The sequence below is a fragment of the Notothenia coriiceps genome, unplaced genomic scaffold, assembly GCF_000735185.1.
Source record: "Notothenia coriiceps isolate Sejong01 unplaced genomic scaffold, NC01 NC01_scaffold00009658, whole genome shotgun sequence".
Lineage (NCBI taxonomy): Eukaryota > Metazoa > Chordata > Actinopteri > Perciformes > Nototheniidae > Notothenia > Notothenia coriiceps.
In genome coordinates, this window is record NW_011342359.1 from 94,732 (window position 1) to 114,456 (window position 19,725).

Consider the following 19,725-nt stretch of genomic DNA (forward strand, 5'->3'; position numbering starts at 1 on the left):
TGTGGAAAAATGCGGGGATTATGCGGCCTTTTGATAAATATGCGGCTTTTTTAAAATCTGCGCCATTTGGCTGATTATGCGGTAAATTCTGCGATCGCAGAATCGCGTTTTTCTTTTTCTCTAATAAATAAATGTTCCTTTTCACTTGCCTTGTTGAACCACAGGAGCAGGAGCAGCAGCTGTGGAGACTTCAGTAACTAGAGATTTGGGGGTCTGTGCTGCAGGAGGCACTGAGCAGGTGGGTTTATTCATCAGGAGGACCGGTCGGTTATCACTTTTAGGAGGCGGCTGGAACATCCTAAAGCAGAGACAGACCAACATACAAAAGCTCAATCAATGTCTTCATTTATTGATTTTTATAATACATTTTACAGCAACTTTTCCAAAGTGCTCAATTTATTTGTTTACCTTTTTTCCCTTTATTTAAATTAGTCTACAGTTATCCAAAAAGTGGTGTTTTCTAATCAAAATCAAACACAGTTTTACTATGATCATTTGCATGTCCACACTCACCAACACTGTTTGCTTTATAGATTGTCCGATTTTGATTGATCATGGGAAAAGTAAGCAAGACAACATCTCAACATTTACTATGATGGTTGCCTGGCCACACATTTTAATGCAACTTAAGAAGTTTAATACCAATCTTTGTATTGCATCGAGCAAGATGAAAACGGTCTGGATTTAGTATTTAAAAAATAATCTTGATTGACTTTTGTTTGTAGAGGTCAGCTTTTCTAGACTGAATTAAAAAAAATACTGGTGTAGGTTCAGCTGTACTATTCTGGGGAAGCCATTTGGGTTTGGCTACACAATGTGTGGTTATAAAAGTATTTGCACTGCGTACCTGTTGACCTTCATGCGGACAGGTTTAGGTCTCGGAGGGGGTTCAGGGTAATCCATGACCTCCTGGATGAGTTGCCGGTTGACCTTGTGGCGTGGCAGGAAGATGTCTGCCTGGTAGCGGGACACACGGCTCTCCAAACCAACAAGGTCAAACATTGAAAGGTCGCAGCGCTGATGACACAAAAACAAAGTAATACATTTAAACATCCACTCCTCAGCGTTACAGAATTGACGAAAAAAATACATTCGGACCAAATTAAAGCTTTTTTTGTTTTTCCTTTAAAGCTAACCTTCAAAGGGGAGATCTCCAGAGCGTCCATCGCCAGAGAGGCTGTATGGAAAACAATGGGCTTGGTGATGAAGGGCGACTGGATGGGCCGAGGGTCGAACAGGTTGGGGTGGTTGCACACTTTGCGGAGCTGCATTAAGATGTTGATCACAGACATGAAGTGACCGCTCGCCAGCGTTTCCCGGGTCCTGTGAAACAGAAACAAATGCTAGTAAGACAAGAGAAAAACACCGGTAATAAACACTTCAAGCATTTAAGTTATTTATGGGAATAAATCAAATAGAAAACAGGGTCTGTGATTGTTTGATTTAACCAAAAAAGCCCAAATTTCTTGGACTAATGATAACTAAACTTTTTATTGAGTAGACCAAGCTAAATATAATAATACAGAATAATGTGTAGACCCCAAAACAACACAAACCCTTTGCCATGTAGGTCAATCATATTCTATATTCAGAGATGACTCGGCAACCCACTCTACAACAATCTTAATTCATTAATATAAGGAGAGATTAGAGAGAAAAAAAAAAGTAATTTTTTTTATATGAGTGTGCCTTTAAATCCATCTTTTAAAAAATAATCTGCTTTTCCCAAGTAGAAATCTTTAGGAGGCTCATAATACATTTTAAATCCCATAAAGATGTTTGCTGTGTACTGGATCATCTCTGAGGTGTAGTAACTTACGAGGCCTGTGCCATGAAGTCATCGTAGAGAAACCGTTGTCTCTTGGAGAGGCGACAGCGCACAATATGCTCGTATTTTTTGGGCATCTGCTTCTCCACGTCGATCTTGATCCTCCTGAGCAGGAACGGCCTCAGCACCTTGTGCAGCCTCTTGACCAGGCCCTCATTGTACTCCTGGCTGCCCTCGATCATTCCCGTCAGCGGGTTGGAGAACCATTCCTTGAACTCGCGGTGGGACTGGAAGACGTGGGGCATGAGGAAGTGCATCAGAGACCACAGCTCCATTAGGCTGTTCTGGAGAGGAGTTCCTGTCAGCAGCAGGCGCCGGTGGCTGTAAAAGGGAAATCAACATGTTGATATATGCAGAAAGATTTATTGTACATTTTAGAGATGTTGTATATACCTTTCTGTTTGGGACCTATAGGTGAATTTGTCATTATTTCAGAATTTATGACTGATAGTTTATCTATTATTATTTTTTCATTGTTGTTTGTTTGCTAGTATAACTTTTCATACAGTAGTTGTCGGTAAATTAGCTTTAAAACGGCTTAATATTAGCATAGGAAAGATAATTGTCTATCATCCCTTCAAATCACTAATATGCAATCCCGTCACAAATGGGCAGAAAACATCTCTTAGGACTAAAAGACCAGAGTTCAAGAATGTTGCGGTCAAGATACGCAGATGTTTTTTATTTTTATTGGGGTGCCCATATAAGTGCTCTTTCTGTCTCCATGTACTGGGTACGGCTGAAGAAGATCTATGTCTAAAAGCTTGCGTGTAATAAAACAGTGTGTTCAGCTTCTCCTTGAAGCTCCACGTACCAGTGATAAATTGCCACCAGCTGGAACAGGCCTCTAGCCAAATGATGGCTAGTTAGTCTAATTACAGCCACTTTGATAAAAAAAATATATATATATTATTTGTAGGATAAGCTTGTTAACATTCACATCCACACCACTGTGACCTGTGGATAGACAGTTACGTGCTTAGGTGTATTTTGGGGATTAATTAAAAGTTAAACATGGCTCATGTTAAATTATAGCATATTCTCTACAGCTGAATGCACACTGACTATTTGTGACAAGCGGCAGCTTAAAGACAGGAAAGCATCCTTGAATGTGCCATTTTGTACAAGAGTACTTGGTACATAATGCTTGCATAAAACATCTGTACAGATTTTCTTATTTCCAAAAATAATGCTGGAGCCAGGATCATCCGTGTCTACTAGGGTAATATGTAATATACGGAGCAATGCTTAATATCAGGGTTAAAGTGCTTTTGGAAAAATGGACACATGGATGTTTGCCAGGCTCTGCAGGCTAAATGTAATGCTTCAATCACAGCAAATCATTTTGTATAATCAAAACTTGTCATTGCTTGCATTACTGATATCCGTAAAACGTATTGGCTTACTACCACAAAATGTTTGATTGAAATTTTTAAAACGGATCCCTCTCAAAAACTTTCAAATGCAATGCATTTAAAGTGTCCTAGTATCTTTTTACAACCATATTTATTTAAATCTGCAAAGAGACGGTTTGGATAGTAGGGACATAACAGAAAACAAAAAGAAGGCATTTAAACCTGCATTTCAGTCAGAGCACATATCCCCTGTATAAAGTTTAGAAGGGACAAAGAACAGCAAGTAAGTCAACTTAAATGTCACTGGCCAGCTGGTGCGTGTCTGCAGAGGCAGGGCTGCATGTTTGAGCCTTAAAGTCCTTATCTTGCATAATTTACTTTAGCTGAAAGATCATAGAACTGTTTCAAAATGCATTAACTTGTTGGGTCTTATTCCAGTAACACGTGATATAGATCGAATATCGTTTCCTATTTGCTGTAAATCACTTGTTAATATCGGGAAAATGGGTCAAATTCAGAGGTATCCAGAAAAGTCTGGATTCAAACTTGCCGCTGCTTGGTGCTGTGTCGTGACGTCACGTGTGGTTCCGCGAATCCTGGTGAGTTCAGCCCGTCCCAGCATCACACAGTGTAGCATTGCTGGTATAGCCGCATGTCAACTTTGTGTATCAGTGTTTATCTCCGAGTTTGTCTTGTTTTTTCCGGATCATGGTGAAGAGGTGTGTCGTTGGCGGGTGTAGCAACACCAATCGGGATGGTTTTACCGTTCATTTGTTCCCGAAAGAGAAGGCCGGTGGTGCACATTCGCGTTTTGCTGGCTCGAATGAACGGTAAAACCATCCCGATTGGTGTTGCTACACCCGCCAACGACANTGAACAGGCAGATTTGAAGGATTTATTTCTTTGGAAATGTTATTTTAAATACAATTAAATCAAGTTATTTTGGTAAAACTAATAAAAAATATATTTTTTAAAAATAAATGTTTTTGGTTTTTTTAAGTTTTCAAATATGATTTTTTTTTAGAATATCTTAGGCCGTCAGAGAGGGCCTAGAGGGCCCTGACGGCTCACCACTGGAATCAACATTACCTCATGCATTACCTCCCAATGAGATAGGGACCCATCAGACAGTTTTGGAGTTGTTTCTAACTTTGCCTTTTTGCAAAAGATGATAATGGGATTTTTTTATTATAAATGTAGCATTTGATCCAGGACTAATAAAGAAAGAGAACATTTCTATACATACACTTTTTATTTTTATTTTATTTTTTATTTATTTTTATTTTATATATTAAGAATTCGGTTTAAACATGTTTAAGAATTAATCAAAACTCGAAATTCACAATATTTTGCCCATATATATTTCTTGTTTTTGAGACATTATTCTTGAAAAGCAACATTTTAATAAATATCCCACATTTTTATAATTAACTCTTATGCCTGGTCCTTATGCTCTTTGATACAAAATAGATTCAACAAATCACAATCCAACAAATATTCTCTCTTGTTCAATTGTTTTCATAATCATAGCTGCCAGTTAATTCTGCACAGTAAATCCATAATTTATGTTCTGAAATTGCATTTATAATTACCGTTCAGTCTACTAGTAAAACATGTATTTTAAGTGATGAATAGAAGGCTTGGTATGAATGATAGATGCACATTTTGCCCATTATGTTTTGCAGAGACAATATGCTGTATGGCCGACAACCTGTGAGAATGTCTCCAGTTGGCCCTCCCTTGAAGCCCCGCAGTAGCACCCCAGTCTCCCATATAAACGGCCACAGCAGCACCCTGGGGGGAAGCACGGGGCCCATCGAGGACCTGACCCGCAGCTTAAGCAGAGACAGAGACCACGAGCGAGACAGAGAGGGGGACAAGAGGCCGCAGCCCACAGTGTCTTCACGGGGCCCTCCTTCATCTTTAGTAGCAGACAGGGACAGACCACGCTCTTCCTCATCTTCTGTGCTCACCACTCCCCCGCCCTCCAACCGCTCAGCCCAATCTCCTCTGGACCTTTACCCCCGCCCAATGGCCCCGACAGGACACGGCCTCCACAACGACCCCTCACACTCCCAAAGAGACGGTAACCTCCCTTCTTCCTCCGCAGCTTCGGCCTCTGTCACTTCTTTGTCTCAGGCCAAGAAGTCTGACCGGACCACGACCCCCGTGTCTAAACCTCCGCTACTCCTCCCGCCTGTTAAAGTCAAAGAGGAGCGGAAAGAGGAGCCGGAGCATATCCCCATCACGCTGCCTCCCCCAGCACCCAACAACAGCTTTGAACGCCCCAACAGCCATCCACACCACCACCGCTCCGGTACCCCTTCCTCTTCCTCTATGTCACTGACTCCCACTCCCGGTGTTCCTCTCATGTCACACGCTCATGCTCAAAACGCTGCTGCTGCTGCTGCTGCTGCACACCACCACCACCAACAACAGCAACAACAGCAACAACAACAGCAACAACAGCAGCAACAACAGCACCAACAACAACAACAACAACAACAACACCAACAACAACAACAACACCACCAACAACAACAACAACAACACCAACAACAACAACACCAACAACACCAACAGCACCAGCACCACCTCTCCCTGCTGGACCGCTCCAGGGCCATCGAGGCGTACCTGGGCAGCACAGGGGCTGCAGGTTTGGTGATGGGTCCAGGAGGAGAGCGTTTCCACCACGGGCCTGCACAAGGGCCGCAGGGGCCCCACAGTTTCACCTGGGATCCCTGGAGGGAGCTGGCTGCTCAGCAGCAGCATCAGCACCGCAGGGAGGCCATGGCGCTCCGAGCAGATCCTCACCTCGCCCTGCGAAACGATCCACACCTGGCCCGGCTGCTCCAGCATCAGCGCCTTATGGAAGCCGCTGCAGCCAACTCTCAGCACCCTCAGACGTCTACCTCTTCCGCTCCCAACTCGGCTGTCCGCCAGGAGTTCGGCCTCATGGCGCATCACTTTGAGCGCCCTCATCACCTCGGACACCCGGGAGGAGGGCTGATCGACGAGGACCAGCGCACCCAGATCCTGAGGGAAGACTTTGAGAGGGCCCGCTACTTTGGAATGCACCCGCATATGCCCCCTGGCGCTCACCTCTCAGGCCCCTCACACGCTGTCGCCGCTGCTCACCTGGAGCAGCTCCACTCCGGCCTTCTCTCCCACTCGCTCCCCCACGGAGCCTCTCACGCTTCCCAGCACCACGCCGGCCTCTTCGCCCGTCTTGGCCAGCTGAACCAGCACCACGTGCCCAACGGCATCCTGACAAAGACCCCGGCGGGCTTGGTGGGAGCTTTGGCGGTGGGGGCGCCGCCTCCGCTTATTCCGTCCATGACCAGCCGCTCGTCCACGCCTCCCCGGAGACTCGGGCCGGGGGAGCTGGCTCTGTACAGCATCCACAAAGACGGAGAGTCCAGATAGTACAGGGACAACACTGGAGGAGATTAAGGGAAATGTCAGGATCACTGTGCTGCTCTCTACCTGCCCCCTTTACCTCTTGCAGACTACTAACCCTCGCTGTTACACGACCAAACCAGCTCCAGTCTGCCCAACAAAGGGTAACCACGCGTGCTTTTCATTATGATAATATGTCTCCTTGCTTCCCTCACGGGTTGTAGCTCCTCTCAGCTTGTATCTGAGAGAAAGAGAGTAGTGAGGAGCCAAAGCTTCCAAATGAGAAACCTCGTCAGTTACTGGAGGTGTGGGATTTATTAAAAATACAGGATAGGATAGGATACACCTGTGTTTCCTCGCATCCAGAAGCCCCCTAGCTTCTCGTCTCTTTGAGGTGCATTTAAAGGATTGAAAGATCTTCCATGATGGCGGGGGGGCGGACAGTTTGCAGGTCACGGGAGGATAGAGGAGGCGAGGAAGCATATGTTAGCGTAATGAAATGCAACCCCGTGGCTGGCTGGAGGTGATGAAAAGGAGGGAAATGCAAGGCTTTTAAGACTTTTTTGGAAATATGCGCAATGGTTCTATCAGTGCAATTCAAAGGTACATGGTTTCTGTGCATCTTTGGTGTATTTTTATTTTATACTGCCTGTTGGTTATTACAGTACTCAATTTAATAAGCTGTAGGAAGAGGAAGAGAACAGCTTTTTCTTTCATTTGTCAGGTGATCCATGCTGTTTCAGCAAGCCTTTTTCCGGGTTGGATTGGAAATGACTTCCAGAGGGATGCACACTGTGAAAACATGCAAAGGTTCATCCTCAGCTTCTCATGGGATATTATTATTATTATTATTATTATTATTATAAAGCCTTCCTCTTCATAATTCAACCCTGGTTATGTATTGTAGATGATGGGGAAACCCTGGCAAAGGGGTCCTTTTTGTGCTGATGAGACCATTTTCAATGAAGATTGGTATAAATCGCACCTCCTGCTTTACCCAAAAATCTAACCTCTCAGCTTCAATGATGAGATTCAACCTATTTTTGGCTTTTTTTGTTTTGTTTTGTTATCAAAGGTTGAATGGTGAAATGACCTGTGCTACACTGTGTGAGTGAACACAGCGTTTTAGAGCTTCCTGTAACTGTTTCCCACTCTCCTCTTGACTATATGAGCAGGACCAGAATATAGTAGTCTAGAGAAATTGCCTTTGTAATTATTATTATTATTAACATTAATTATCTTCTATAATAATAAATATATTCACTGTTACGTTATTTGTCTTTGTTTCGGGTATCAACCAGTACTCTCTCCCCCCAGGCAGTTTCAAATCATGCAGAAGACAAAAAGGCTTGCATCACAAAAAACTGTTAAATGCTTGTGAACATTAAGCCGTCTCCATTCACAACCTCTGGCCTCTTCAAGGATCTCATCAACGACTTTAATACACTGAGAGGGAGGTTTGCCTGTGTGTTATATCCATTTTGGGACTATGGGAGCCTTGTACAGTGAACTGTCGAGTTGTTTCACCAATACAAATAAGTTATATACACATGGATAAGTGGGACATCTGCTGAAGAACTGAAAAAAAATATAAGGACTTGTCAAACGACAACTAGACAGTGGGTATCCTGAGAGGGAAAAGACTGGGTCGATTATTTTAATATGACCATTTTATACCTTTCAAACCCCTCCCCTAGAGACCACAAAGATTAATTATTAAATGAATTGTTGTTTACTCTGTTGTGTGGGTCTTTTCTTCAGTTTTTTCATACCTGATTTACCTGGTGAGTGTTTTTCTTAAATAAGAACACAGTGACAATACCCTGATGTATTGATATAGTCTCAGAGAACAGCTTAAAAATCTACCCATTTACATTTCAGTACTGAAGTTGTCTTTCAATTTAAAACATTTGCAATGATATGTCAATTGTTTAAAACTTTTAATATCTCGACTGAAGTATATTTTCTTATGTAATCTAACTAACAAAAAGGAAATTCTGAAGCACCATTCACTATTAATCCTGCATTTTAAGGGAATAAGCAGGAAATTACTCGCCTATATACTACTTGTTGGTGGAATGTAACTACACAGTAAGTATTAATTGCTGCTCGACTACATGTATATATGAGAGCTTTAGTTACCTAACAAATTCATATTTTTGCATTTAAAACCTTTTTATAAAATGTTTTGATATCAATTAACCTCCCCTATAGTTTAAACATAAAAATATATAAATTAATTATCAGGGAATAAGATTAATTTGAGACTATTTTGGAAAACCATTTAATTTTTTCAGCTTCACATTCGTGATATGCTGATTTTCCTTTTATATTATAATAAAGGTAGCCTAATATATTTTTGAGGTTTGACCATCACGGTTGGTGAAACCAAACGATTTTAAGGGGACACTTTAGGAACTGGGTAATTTAAGACACAATTTCCTAATTATCATCCGCCTATTTTTAAGAACTCCAACAATCCATTAATGGAGAAAAATATTTCAACAGGTTAATCCAAAATGAATAATATATAAATAATAAATAATTGTATTAAGATGTTAAGAGTTATAAATGACCTATGCTACGAAATACTGCTTTTAAAGTATGAGTAATAATAATCTAACATAACAGTCACAGGGGAAATTTGCATGGTTACTTTTTCATGTATTATACTTTAAAATGTTTTTCTTTTTTCAAAAAGAAAAATATTGTATTCAAGAATACTTTCTTCAACACTGCTAGTTGATTCATTCTCTTTTGATCACGCAAGGATCAAACTGCAAACAACTTTGTTATATCTAAATATAATATCCGAATGGGACGTATTATAATTGTTTTACTGTGAATCAACACCGTCATGATTATATAATGTAAGCGCCTTTTTAAACATAAAGGTAAGCAGTTGGAAAAACCGATTATTTACAATAATCCATCAAATTTGCTATCAGAAATTTCAAGTGGCGCGCTTAACAAAATCTCGCGAGATTTTCCTATGTTCTGTACTTTGTCAGCAGCAGCGGTCTTCCACCATTTCGCTGCGTAAAGTCTCCTCCCCGCGACCGCTACATTCTGCGCCGAAACCCTGAGTCTCTCGCGGTCCGTATTTTAACTTCTTCCCACAGACCTAGTGGTACCTCGTTGGGTACCGGGAGACAGATTGGATTACTGACATCAAGGATTGAGTGTGATTTTACGCGGATGACGACTCCTTCAACGAGAATTTAGTAAAAGAAAATTGGTCGGAAATTTCAGGTAGGTGGGAACTTAAGATGGCGGCCTTAGGAGAGGGAGGGGGGCAAGGAGGAAGTAATGGGGGAATTGAAGGGGGGCTCTGACAAACGAAAGGACACAATCAGAATGTAATTTATTTGTCAGTATTTTGAACATACGTCATTGAAATGCATTGGCACTGAATTAAAATCGAGGTCGGAGATTGAAATAAAACCCAACAACACTGAATAAATTCAATTTCAAACGAAATTAGCTCTTTATACACATAATTTCCTCAGTGTCGCTTCTTAAGAGCCTGTCGTTGTACCCTAAGGGTCCCCCCAAATCCCCCTTATAATCATTGCAAAATGTATATGGAACTTTTATAATATAGTTTTTTCGCTCTTTTTTTATATACACACAAAGTAATTTGTATTGGTGTGCGAACCCAAATAATTTTAACGTATTTATTATCTTGGAAACAAGATTTGACCCCACACAATGACGTCACGAGTGATTGTCCCCCTAGCTCTGTATAGTAGTGCATGCTGAAGAAGCGGGTTTTAATGCGACTTTTCAGATGTTTTTGCCTCATAGCGAAGTAACTTAAGCTAATGTGTCGGTATAAACAGGCTTCTTTTGATGGCTGGAGCATTACATAACTGCGGGTGGGGAAGATGGAGCGCCTGCGCATTAAATGAACGCACCCTTAGTAAACTCTTGTACCTTGCTAGTTAGCTTTCCTTTTTAGTGCCACCCAAGCAGTGTGTTATTGTGGAAAGCTAACATTAGCCAGCTAACCATACTAGCCAAACCAGCTGGCGTAAACGTTTAACTTCTAGAATGCGTGACTTTTATGAATCACACGGTTCCCAGCGTTTTGGTATTATTACCACACTCGAGATGGGAATCTTCTTTTCATCTCATGAACACATAACTACTAAATACAAATGTAATTTCTTATGGTACATAACCATCTGAAACTTAATGCAGCTACAACTAGCACCACCATGAATTACATTTACATTCACGAGAGCATATAAATGAATGAGTGGAGGCCCGCGCTTGGTCACCGGCTTTTAGCCTGAGAGCGCGTGCTGCAGGATTCCTATCTTCCTGTGGGCGACTGCAGCAAATGCAATAGCTGTAGCTAACGTAGCTGCTCGTTTAGCCCGTTCAGCGCCGCTGACTCACTTATAGTATTTCATTACTGCTGCAAAATGCCAAATATACCAACTACAGTCCTAGCAGTTGGCTAGCCAAAGCTATCCGAGTGTTGCTGTTGCTGCTCTCATGACGTGACATGTTACCCAGCGTCCCACACACTGTGCTATTTGTGTTCACTCAATTCAGACCTGAACATTAAATAAATAAATCCAGCTACTTTACAGTTTTGAATTGCGAAGTGGAGAGGGATGCAATCGCTCGTTTGATTTGAATTAGAAAGTTGACATTTGTCTCTATTCCTTCTTCCTCAGAATATGTCGAGGGGACCCTAATTTCAGCATCCTGGAAGTAGAAAGCACTGAAGATCTGTGTCTCACACCACAGACAGGTGAGAAGTTGTTGCTTTGAAGCTGTACTTTCTCTAGTCAGATATTCTTTTTTTGTAGAAAAGAGTCCTGACTAATTGGATTTAGATGAGAGCATTGCCGCTTTTTTTTTTTTTTAATGCAATGACAATACAATGACCTGTACTTAAATAAACAAACAATAGCGTGGCACAGTTACAAAGAACACATAGACTCTGATACTAAAAACATAATAAAATTCATGCGTACATCAAGTGAGACAGAAATCATAATATGCCATCCCTAAAACCATCAACAATACCTGAAGCTAACGTTGATGGTTTTGAGCATGGCTTACCATAGGTTTCCTGATTTCACTTGATATATATTCATGTTTTGCAGGCTGCAGGACACATATCCCTTGGGGACAATAATATAAGATCTACAAAAGAGATATTTTCTATTTGTTGAGTTATTTTTTTCCATGTCTCTTTTTCTTTTTTCAGCATTTGTATCACCAGATACCTTTTTAACAATCTCTATCTCCCACAGGTGCAGTGTGTAGCCGGGGCAGCACAGAGAAGGCAAGCTCTGGGGAGGAGGCGGTGCGGCAGGGTGCCTCTCCGGCTGTGGATGTGCAGGGTGGCAACCCTCAGGCTGCACAGAATGTGGCTGGGGAGTCACCTCAGCATGCCCCGCAGCCGGTCGCAGCTGCCCCCCGCCCAGTCCCTCCGTTCACCAATCTGTCCACTTTGCCACTGCCAGAGAGCAACGACTCAACATTCCTCGGCATGGAGAGCACCCGTCAGACCATCTTGCCGGAGACACTCCCGATCACCAGCGTCTCCGAAGAAGTCCCAGCTGGGGATAGTGTTGTCGGAGTTTCGAGATCCTTGCCAACATCCCTCAACGCGGACTGTAGTTCCTCCGCTGAGATGCAAGGGCTTTCAGCTCCCCTTTGTCCCCCTTTCGCCCCAGAAACACAAATTGACAGCACAGTGCAAGAGTTGCAATACGGGTCAAAAACTGATAAAGAGAAAAGCCACACAAATAGTCAGACAAATCAAGTGCAGCCGCCTAGAGAAGCTGCTGGACTTGTGCTTATCACAGGGACAAAGGAAAAACAGTCTATCACATTGGAATATAAACCAGAGACTGGAACAAAAGTGGAACTTTGCGGAAAAGAGCACACAGGTGGAAATATTCTTCTCCGACCCAAATCTCAAATCTGTTTCCGAGCCCCAGTTCCCTCTGTCTCACAATCAAGTGTTGTTATTAAAGTCCAAGACACCACAGAACACAGGGCTGCTGTCCTGGACTCGGAAACATCTACAATCCCTTTACCCTCGTCTGGAAACGGTGAGATTAAACAAAGTGACTTGTCGAAAACACAACCTAAAATCACCACAGAGCTCTCAGCTGATGCCAGAGAAATGCAGAAAGCTAATTCTTTGGAATCAGTTGAGATGTCTGAGCCTGTCAAAGAGCTTGTTGACACTTCTCACAACGAGAGACAACCTCCCTCAGCTGCAATACTTGGGACCAACATCCAGAGGAGCTGCGATCCACTCGTAGGAGAGCAGGTGGAGAGTAGCATGAAGGAAGATCAAATTGACACCTCCTCATCTGACATCACAATGCTGCCAGAGTGCTCTTTCTCACAGGAGAGTTACTCGAAACCCTCTGCTGCACCCCCTCTGTTTGTCTCAGTGCAGACGGAGCCGGTTGTTGAATCGGAAACATCTCACCCCTCTGAACAAGGGACGCCACTAACTGCCGAGCTTGTGCATTCAGCCGAGGCTCAAGAAATCGTTGTGGTCAGGGAGGAAGCTCACATCAGCGGGGACTGGACTGACATGCACCTGAATCAGAGTTACCTCCTGCAGAGAGAAGATGGCAGTGTCTGTGAAGCTGCCATTGTAAAGCAGCTGAGTTCTGGGGAACCAAAGCTGTATGAAGAAAGTGTTCAAGCAGACATCGAGATGGACTCGCAGCCTGTGGAAGTGTATGAGTTTTGCACCCTGGTGGAGGAGGTTGCGGAGGAAGTATGTGCCAGCAGCAGCGCACTGGTACCCCACTCTCCAGAATACGAGGTGAACTTATTCAACGCGTTACTCGAACACTCTGTGGACCTTGAACCAGCAATTCACACACTTAATGAAAGTGAACCTGTCATTATTTCCCAGAAGCCTTCAGCATCGCATGATGCAAATCAGATACAGGCAAACCTTAATTCCCATAATTTGTCCATACAAAACACTGGGGCAGCTGCTGCCGTCAGGCAGCATTTGGTATTAGATGCTAACCAAGCTGTTCAAGTGACTAACTCAAGTGAGGTTAGTTTAGTTGAAGTAGCTGCTGACTCATTCACTGTTGAACAGACAGACACTGGCCAACAAACACCTCGCTCACAGGTCAATGAGGCAATATCAGACCAAACAGAGTTGGGTGATTCTCCTGCAATTCAAACAACTCTCCTTAAACAGGAAGCAGAAGCAACAGCTGGTGCACTGTCTTTCATAGCCCCCTCTATAAATCAGACTGTAAGTGCTACAAAGGGTGAGGCCTGTGCTTCTTCACATGAAGGGACCAAAGAAACCCCCCCTGCTTTGACTGAGACTCCATCACAGAAAATCCAGAATGTTGCTGTGCCCACAGAAACCAAACCAGAGGCTTTCTGCACCACTCGCCACTCTGGTACTATAAATCCAAAGCTGCTCCTTCTTAAACCGGGAGAAACTCCTCTCCTGAAGCACCCACCCTCCCTTTTGGCACGGCTGTCCAAGCAACAGAATGCGGCTGGCAAGCTGGCAGTGAATGCCCACAGCTCTGAGGAGTGCCTTCCCCAAACTGTCTCGGACTCTTTATGTGCGCCTGTGGCTCTTGCCGCCCAGAAAGATCAGACGCAGTGCTCTGTCAATACAATTTCTGTGTCAGCAGCCCCGTCTGTCAAGGTACAGCAGCCCACTATAGGCGGTATCTCACTTCAACCTGTCCAGACTGCATCTGTCACAACCTCAACAAGCAAATCTGACAAAGAGGCCTTAAATGTTACTGAAACTACAAGTGAAGAGTACCAAGATGTTGTCACCCCTACTACGTCTAACGCCCTTTACATGCTCTCAGCACCAGTGGAAAGGGAAGATGAAGCATCTACCAGTCTCAATGATCCCCCCAGCCAACAGGACTCCCTCCATGTGGAGGAAGAGAGTGAAGACATGGAGCCGGACGAACCAACGGACGAAACCGAGGTTCAGGAGGACGCCTCAGGGCAGGTCAGCAGCCCAGAAGAAGGCAGTGACGAAGAACCAGAATGCGACAAAACGGAAGGCGAGATGAACACCCCCAGCTCTCCAAACAAGGTATTTTCATGAAGAAATTATTTGTCCTTGAATGTCAGTGGGAAAGTTGTGTCAGCCTTGATTAAACAAGGACACGGCTGAAATGAAAACAATGTTGAGTTTGTATCTAAGCATCTATTACATTGTGATAAAGATGAGGCGGAAATGTGTTTATTAGCTGCTCCCTGGGGTATGTCATTGTTTCAGACAATGCTGTCCTTTACTTTTCCAATCTGAATGATGTGCCCCACTAGAGGTAAAGAGCTATTCTCACTATGTATTGTGAGGAACACTCTTTTTACTACATATAACAAAAAGATATATTTAAGCTGTGGTGATGTTCCGCAGGTGTATGACTATTTGCTTATTGTGTACTATTTACTTGTTTTATCTATGCTTAATTTAAACGAAAGTAACATTTGTCATAAACACCATCATTATTATGCTCCTGTAATTCAAATTAGGTTTGAAGCATACTTGTCTTAAGATGGCATCTATACATCCTTCTGCATGTTGGTACATGTTTATATCCCTCATGTGTGTTATTTAGTGATTTATTTATTTTAAGTTGGCCGCATGCTAAGCCATGTGTGTTTTCCAGCATGGACAGACAAAAAGGCAATATTCCTGAAGGTAAGTGGTGGCTGTCAGACAACCACATAGGTTCCTTTCACACAGGATACTCAGCAGCACTTCCTAGTCAGGCGCTGTCACTGCTAATGCCAAGGAGCACTTTGACTTCTTCTATTTGATGATTGTTATTCTGCATGAGGCAAAAGCTGACTGAAAGTCACTAATGGCTAGTTTATAAAGTGGTGCAGTGATGACATGTTTTTGTAGACCGACCAGGAAGTCAACATCTCAAGGGCTCTTTCCACAAAAAGCGGGGAGGGACATATGTTTTGTGATTTTTGAAAATGTTTCTGAAGCTGACACGTTTTCTTCAACAGGATAATCTTCACATATTAACACCACTTTATGATTTTTGAAGCAAATATGCAATTGCCATAGGTAAAGAGCTAATTTTAGGTTTTTAACAAACTACATGATGGTCGCATGACTCCACGTCGTCACCACTGCTAAGCTAAAGGCTGCTAATGTTCAGTCACCTGTTAGCAACCGCTGCTTTTATGACTAATAGAAGTCATAATTGGGGTTTTTACTGGCATAGTTTGTCATGGAAAAAAAGTGAAAGTCTCTTTTAGCTTGTGATAGACCTTATTTCAGGGATCTAATCAAAAACACGTTAAGGAATCATTCCTGCACCACTTTATGGTTCTGGAGCATGTCAGGATTTGCTTACTATAAAAGCTTTTTACCCAATTCATGCATGTGGCTTTTTTCTTAGTGAACTTTACTGCTTTCACCTTTTGAAATAATTTCCTCTTGTGCTTCTTTATCCTTAACCTTCAGGTACGCCAGTGGATAGCAGACAGGGTCATGGAAAATTCATCTCCCGTCTCACCCTCCACCTCCTCTTCTTACCCGGGTCCCTCACCCTCCAGTGATTGGTCGAACCTACAACGGGACAAGTCTTCACCTCTCCGGGGTCCTCATGGGAAGTTTGTGTCTCCCATTTCTACTGGCGGCAGATGCAGTTCCTCCCCTTCCCCACCTGAACAGGTCACTCCTCAGCGCCCCCGCGGAGAGCGTCACACAGACATGGCAGAGCTGGCTAAACATGTGAGTGATCCATAACTTGCCCTATGACACGCTGTAATGACTTTTTTCTTTTGAAGATGCAAGACTAAATGGGCTTAGGGGAACTTACAATAGTTGTTTTATCAGAAATACAAAATAAAAACATGTCTTGAGTTTCCACAGGTGGCTTAAGGTGTCATTCATTAAGTTTACCTGCAAAAGAATAATTCACTAGCAAATATGACCATCTGTTCGGATAGCCAGAATATTTATTTGTAGCGTTTGCTGACATTGGAGTACATTTTGATAGGCAGCATTGAGAATTCAAGCCTCAATAGGAGTTTCTGTGCAGTTTGCAACACCCAATCATCTTGCCTGCTCTGTGCAATGAGCACAATTCTACTAGGCAAGAATGTGTGGAGTCTGTTCTCGTGCATAGCAGCCATTAAAGGAGTAGCTCATAGAACACAGTTTTGCAAAATTGCCACAACGAGCGTATTAGAGGGGCAACATGACGGCAGTTAGAAAAGGATGGACTTTCAAGTTATTTGAAGGGCGTATGCGTACCCCATGGTTTTGACATTATTTGCAGAATTAACTGTTACATCCTAAAATAAATATAAGTAGAACAATCTCTTTGATTAGCCATTCAAACGGCTTGGGAGTAACATTGTCTTTTTTGGAATAAGGGCAATCAAAGGACAGAATCATTAATATGAACAGCTGTTGAAAAATCCAAAAAGCACAATTGACATTGATTGCTGTGGTTATAAAGGAATACTGTAAGCTTTTTCACATTTTATATATTTTTTTGATGTCATGATGGCTTTGAGATTGAATAATTGAAGAGAGTGAAATAAATGATGAAAGGACCTTAAACTCCCAACCTGCAAAGTTGAAGGCTCCCTGTTTCTTTGTAATTCCGGATTCGCCCACTGATACAAATTTCTCTTTGATGTTGTTACTTTGCGTTTCTTAGTCTTCTGGATTATACTTGAGAGCTGTGTAGAAGTCTGCAGTGAATAATCACAAAGTCTGGAAAACACAACCACTATCACCATTTACCCACAAATCATCTGTACAGCTGCAGACCAGGGGCCGTATTCACAAAGGATCTTAGGGCTAAAAGTAGCTCCTAACTGGCGAATTTAGGAGAAACTCCTAAACATAATGGGCGTGTCAGTCTTAAATTTAGGACTCCTAATTTTATTCACTAAGAGCAATTCACAAAGTATTTTAGGACTAAAAGTAGCACCTAAGTTGGAGAGCTTAAAAGTCCTCGAGAGGACTCCTAACTCAGTAAGACCTATTCACAAAGAATCTGAAAATGGCTGCGAGACGAAATGTTTTGGAGACAATGGAAGACTGTGAATTGATCAAGAGATATAGGCTAAATCGTGAGGGTATCAAACTTGTTGTGGAATTAGTGCGGGATGCAATAACATCCCCGACTAACAGGAATAACCCGATTAGTCTGGAAATAAAATGTTTGGCAACACTACGATATTTAGCAACAGGGAAAATGCAACTTTGCAATGCCGACGATTTAGGAATATCGCAACCATCAGTCAGCCGTGCCATAAACCAAACCATCAACGCGCTCTCTAGACCACATATCATCCAACAGTTTATCCGGTTTCCTTTGGACAATCAACAACTACACAGGATCAAAGCCAACTTCATGGCAATTGCAGGTATGCCCGGTGCTATTGACGGGACGCACATAAAAATAATTGCGCCATCAAAAGATGAGGACGTGTTCGTCAATAGAAAGAAAGTACATTCCATCAACACGNAGTTTTACCAAAATAACTTGATTTAATTGTATTTAAAATAACATTTCCAAAGAAATAAATCCTTCAAATCTGCCTGTTCAGTTTCTGTTGGAATGTGAAGGGTTAAATACAGTCTGCGAGTTATGTGAAGACGGAAGAGCTTGTTGGTCCCTCTGTACATTCACAGAGGGCCCATCTATATAAACTCAATGAGAGAGTAATGTCAAATGACATTACAATTGACCAATCATATCTTCCCTCTAAATGGGTGGGCTTTATTTTCACGGACTTTATGACAAGTTCCGCCCGCGGTGAAGTTTCTGCAAGTGTATAAAGTGGTGCAGTGATGCGTCCTAAAACCCGGAAGTAAGCTGCACTCGGATTCCCTCGACACAAAAGCATCAGGATTTCTCCATAGGATTTTGGAAAATAGCTGGAAATAAGGTCTGTGGAAAACGAGCCTGTTTGGTAAATGCACTTTGTTTAGCCGGATAATCTCCACATGTCCACCCTACTTTTATAATTTTCGAATAATAAATCTAATCGATAGATTTATGATGGATAGATTTATGATTAGCATAAGTTCGTTCATGATGGCTCATGTCAGTGATAGTGATGACATCTTTGCAAAATTATTAACAGAGTCATTTTCAAGATTGAGTTACAATGATAAACTGGAGGGACAAAGGATCAGCTGCATGACCCCGCCATCAAGTGCTTCATCCAAAAGGACAGGAGGATGGACTTGTGTTTAAGTGATTTGATCATCAAAGGTAGGCCTAAGTCATTTTCAATGTGGGCCGCCGTGCCGACTTCATTCATTTGTAATTGTTACTTGGCTGTGGGTGCCCTGTCATGATAGGTGTTTATATACATGGTGTTGTTTTGTGTGGTAGAGGGTCGCTGTCATTGATGCGTTTTGCACCCCGGGCCGCTGTTTTGATATTCCGCTGAAGTATACGCTGTGACGTAATACGTCACAGCGTATACTTCAGCGGAATATCAAAACAGCGGCCCGGGGTGCAAAACGCATCAATGACAGCGACCCTCTACCACACAAAACAACACCATGNAGTTTTCCACTGACCTTATTTCGANCAATGGGATTTCTCCATAGGGTTTTGGAAAATAGCTCGAAATAAGGTCAGTGGAAAACTAACCTATTAGATAAATGCACGCTTTGTTCAGCCGGATAATATCCACATGTCTACCCTACTTTTAAATATTTCGAATCATAAATCTAATTGATAGATTTATGACTAGCATAAGTCGTTCATGATGGCTCATGTCAGTGATAGTGATTACATCGTTGTGAAATTATTAACCGAGTCATTTTCAAGATTGAGTTACAATGACAAATTGGAGTGGCAAAGGATCAGCTGCATGACCCACCATCAAGTGCTTCATCCAAAAGGACAGGAGGATGGACTTGGTGTTTAAGTGATTTGATCATCAAAGGTAGGCCTAAGTCATTTTCAATGTGGGCCGCCGTGCCGACTTCATTCATTTTTAATTGTTACTTGGCTTTGGGAGGCCTGTCATGATAGGTGTTTATATACATGGTCTGGTGTTGTTTTGTGTGGTAGAGGGTCGCTGTCATTGATGCGTTTTGCACCCCGGGCCGCTGTTTTGATATTCCGCTGAAGTATACGCTGTGACGTAATA

At 42.5% G+C, this 19,725-nt stretch overlaps 2 protein-coding genes across 2 annotated transcripts in view; one reads left to right on the top strand and one right to left on the bottom strand.

The window, feature by feature from the left end:
* LOC104945482 (helicase SRCAP-like) overlaps window positions 1-10,584 on the bottom strand; it is an 18,733-nt gene extending 8,149 nt beyond the window's left edge. Inside the window, exon 1 of the mRNA XM_010771165.1 lies at window positions 10,580-10,584. The gene's annotated coding sequence lies outside the window, so the exon portion shown is untranslated. The remainder of the gene's footprint in view (window positions 1-10,579) is intronic.
* On the top strand, window positions 9,633-16,361 carry LOC104945456 (uncharacterized). Its single transcript, XM_010771127.1, has 4 exons — window positions 9,633-9,834; window positions 11,271-11,347; window positions 11,856-14,665; window positions 16,058-16,361. The coding sequence occupies exons 3-4, from the start codon at window positions 12,095-12,097 to the stop codon at window positions 16,340-16,342; spliced, it is 2,856 nt and encodes a 951-aa protein (XP_010769429.1). The 5' UTR covers window positions 9,633-9,834; window positions 11,271-11,347; window positions 11,856-12,094; the 3' UTR covers window positions 16,343-16,361.
* Window positions 16,362-19,725: the final 3,364 nt, after the last annotated feature.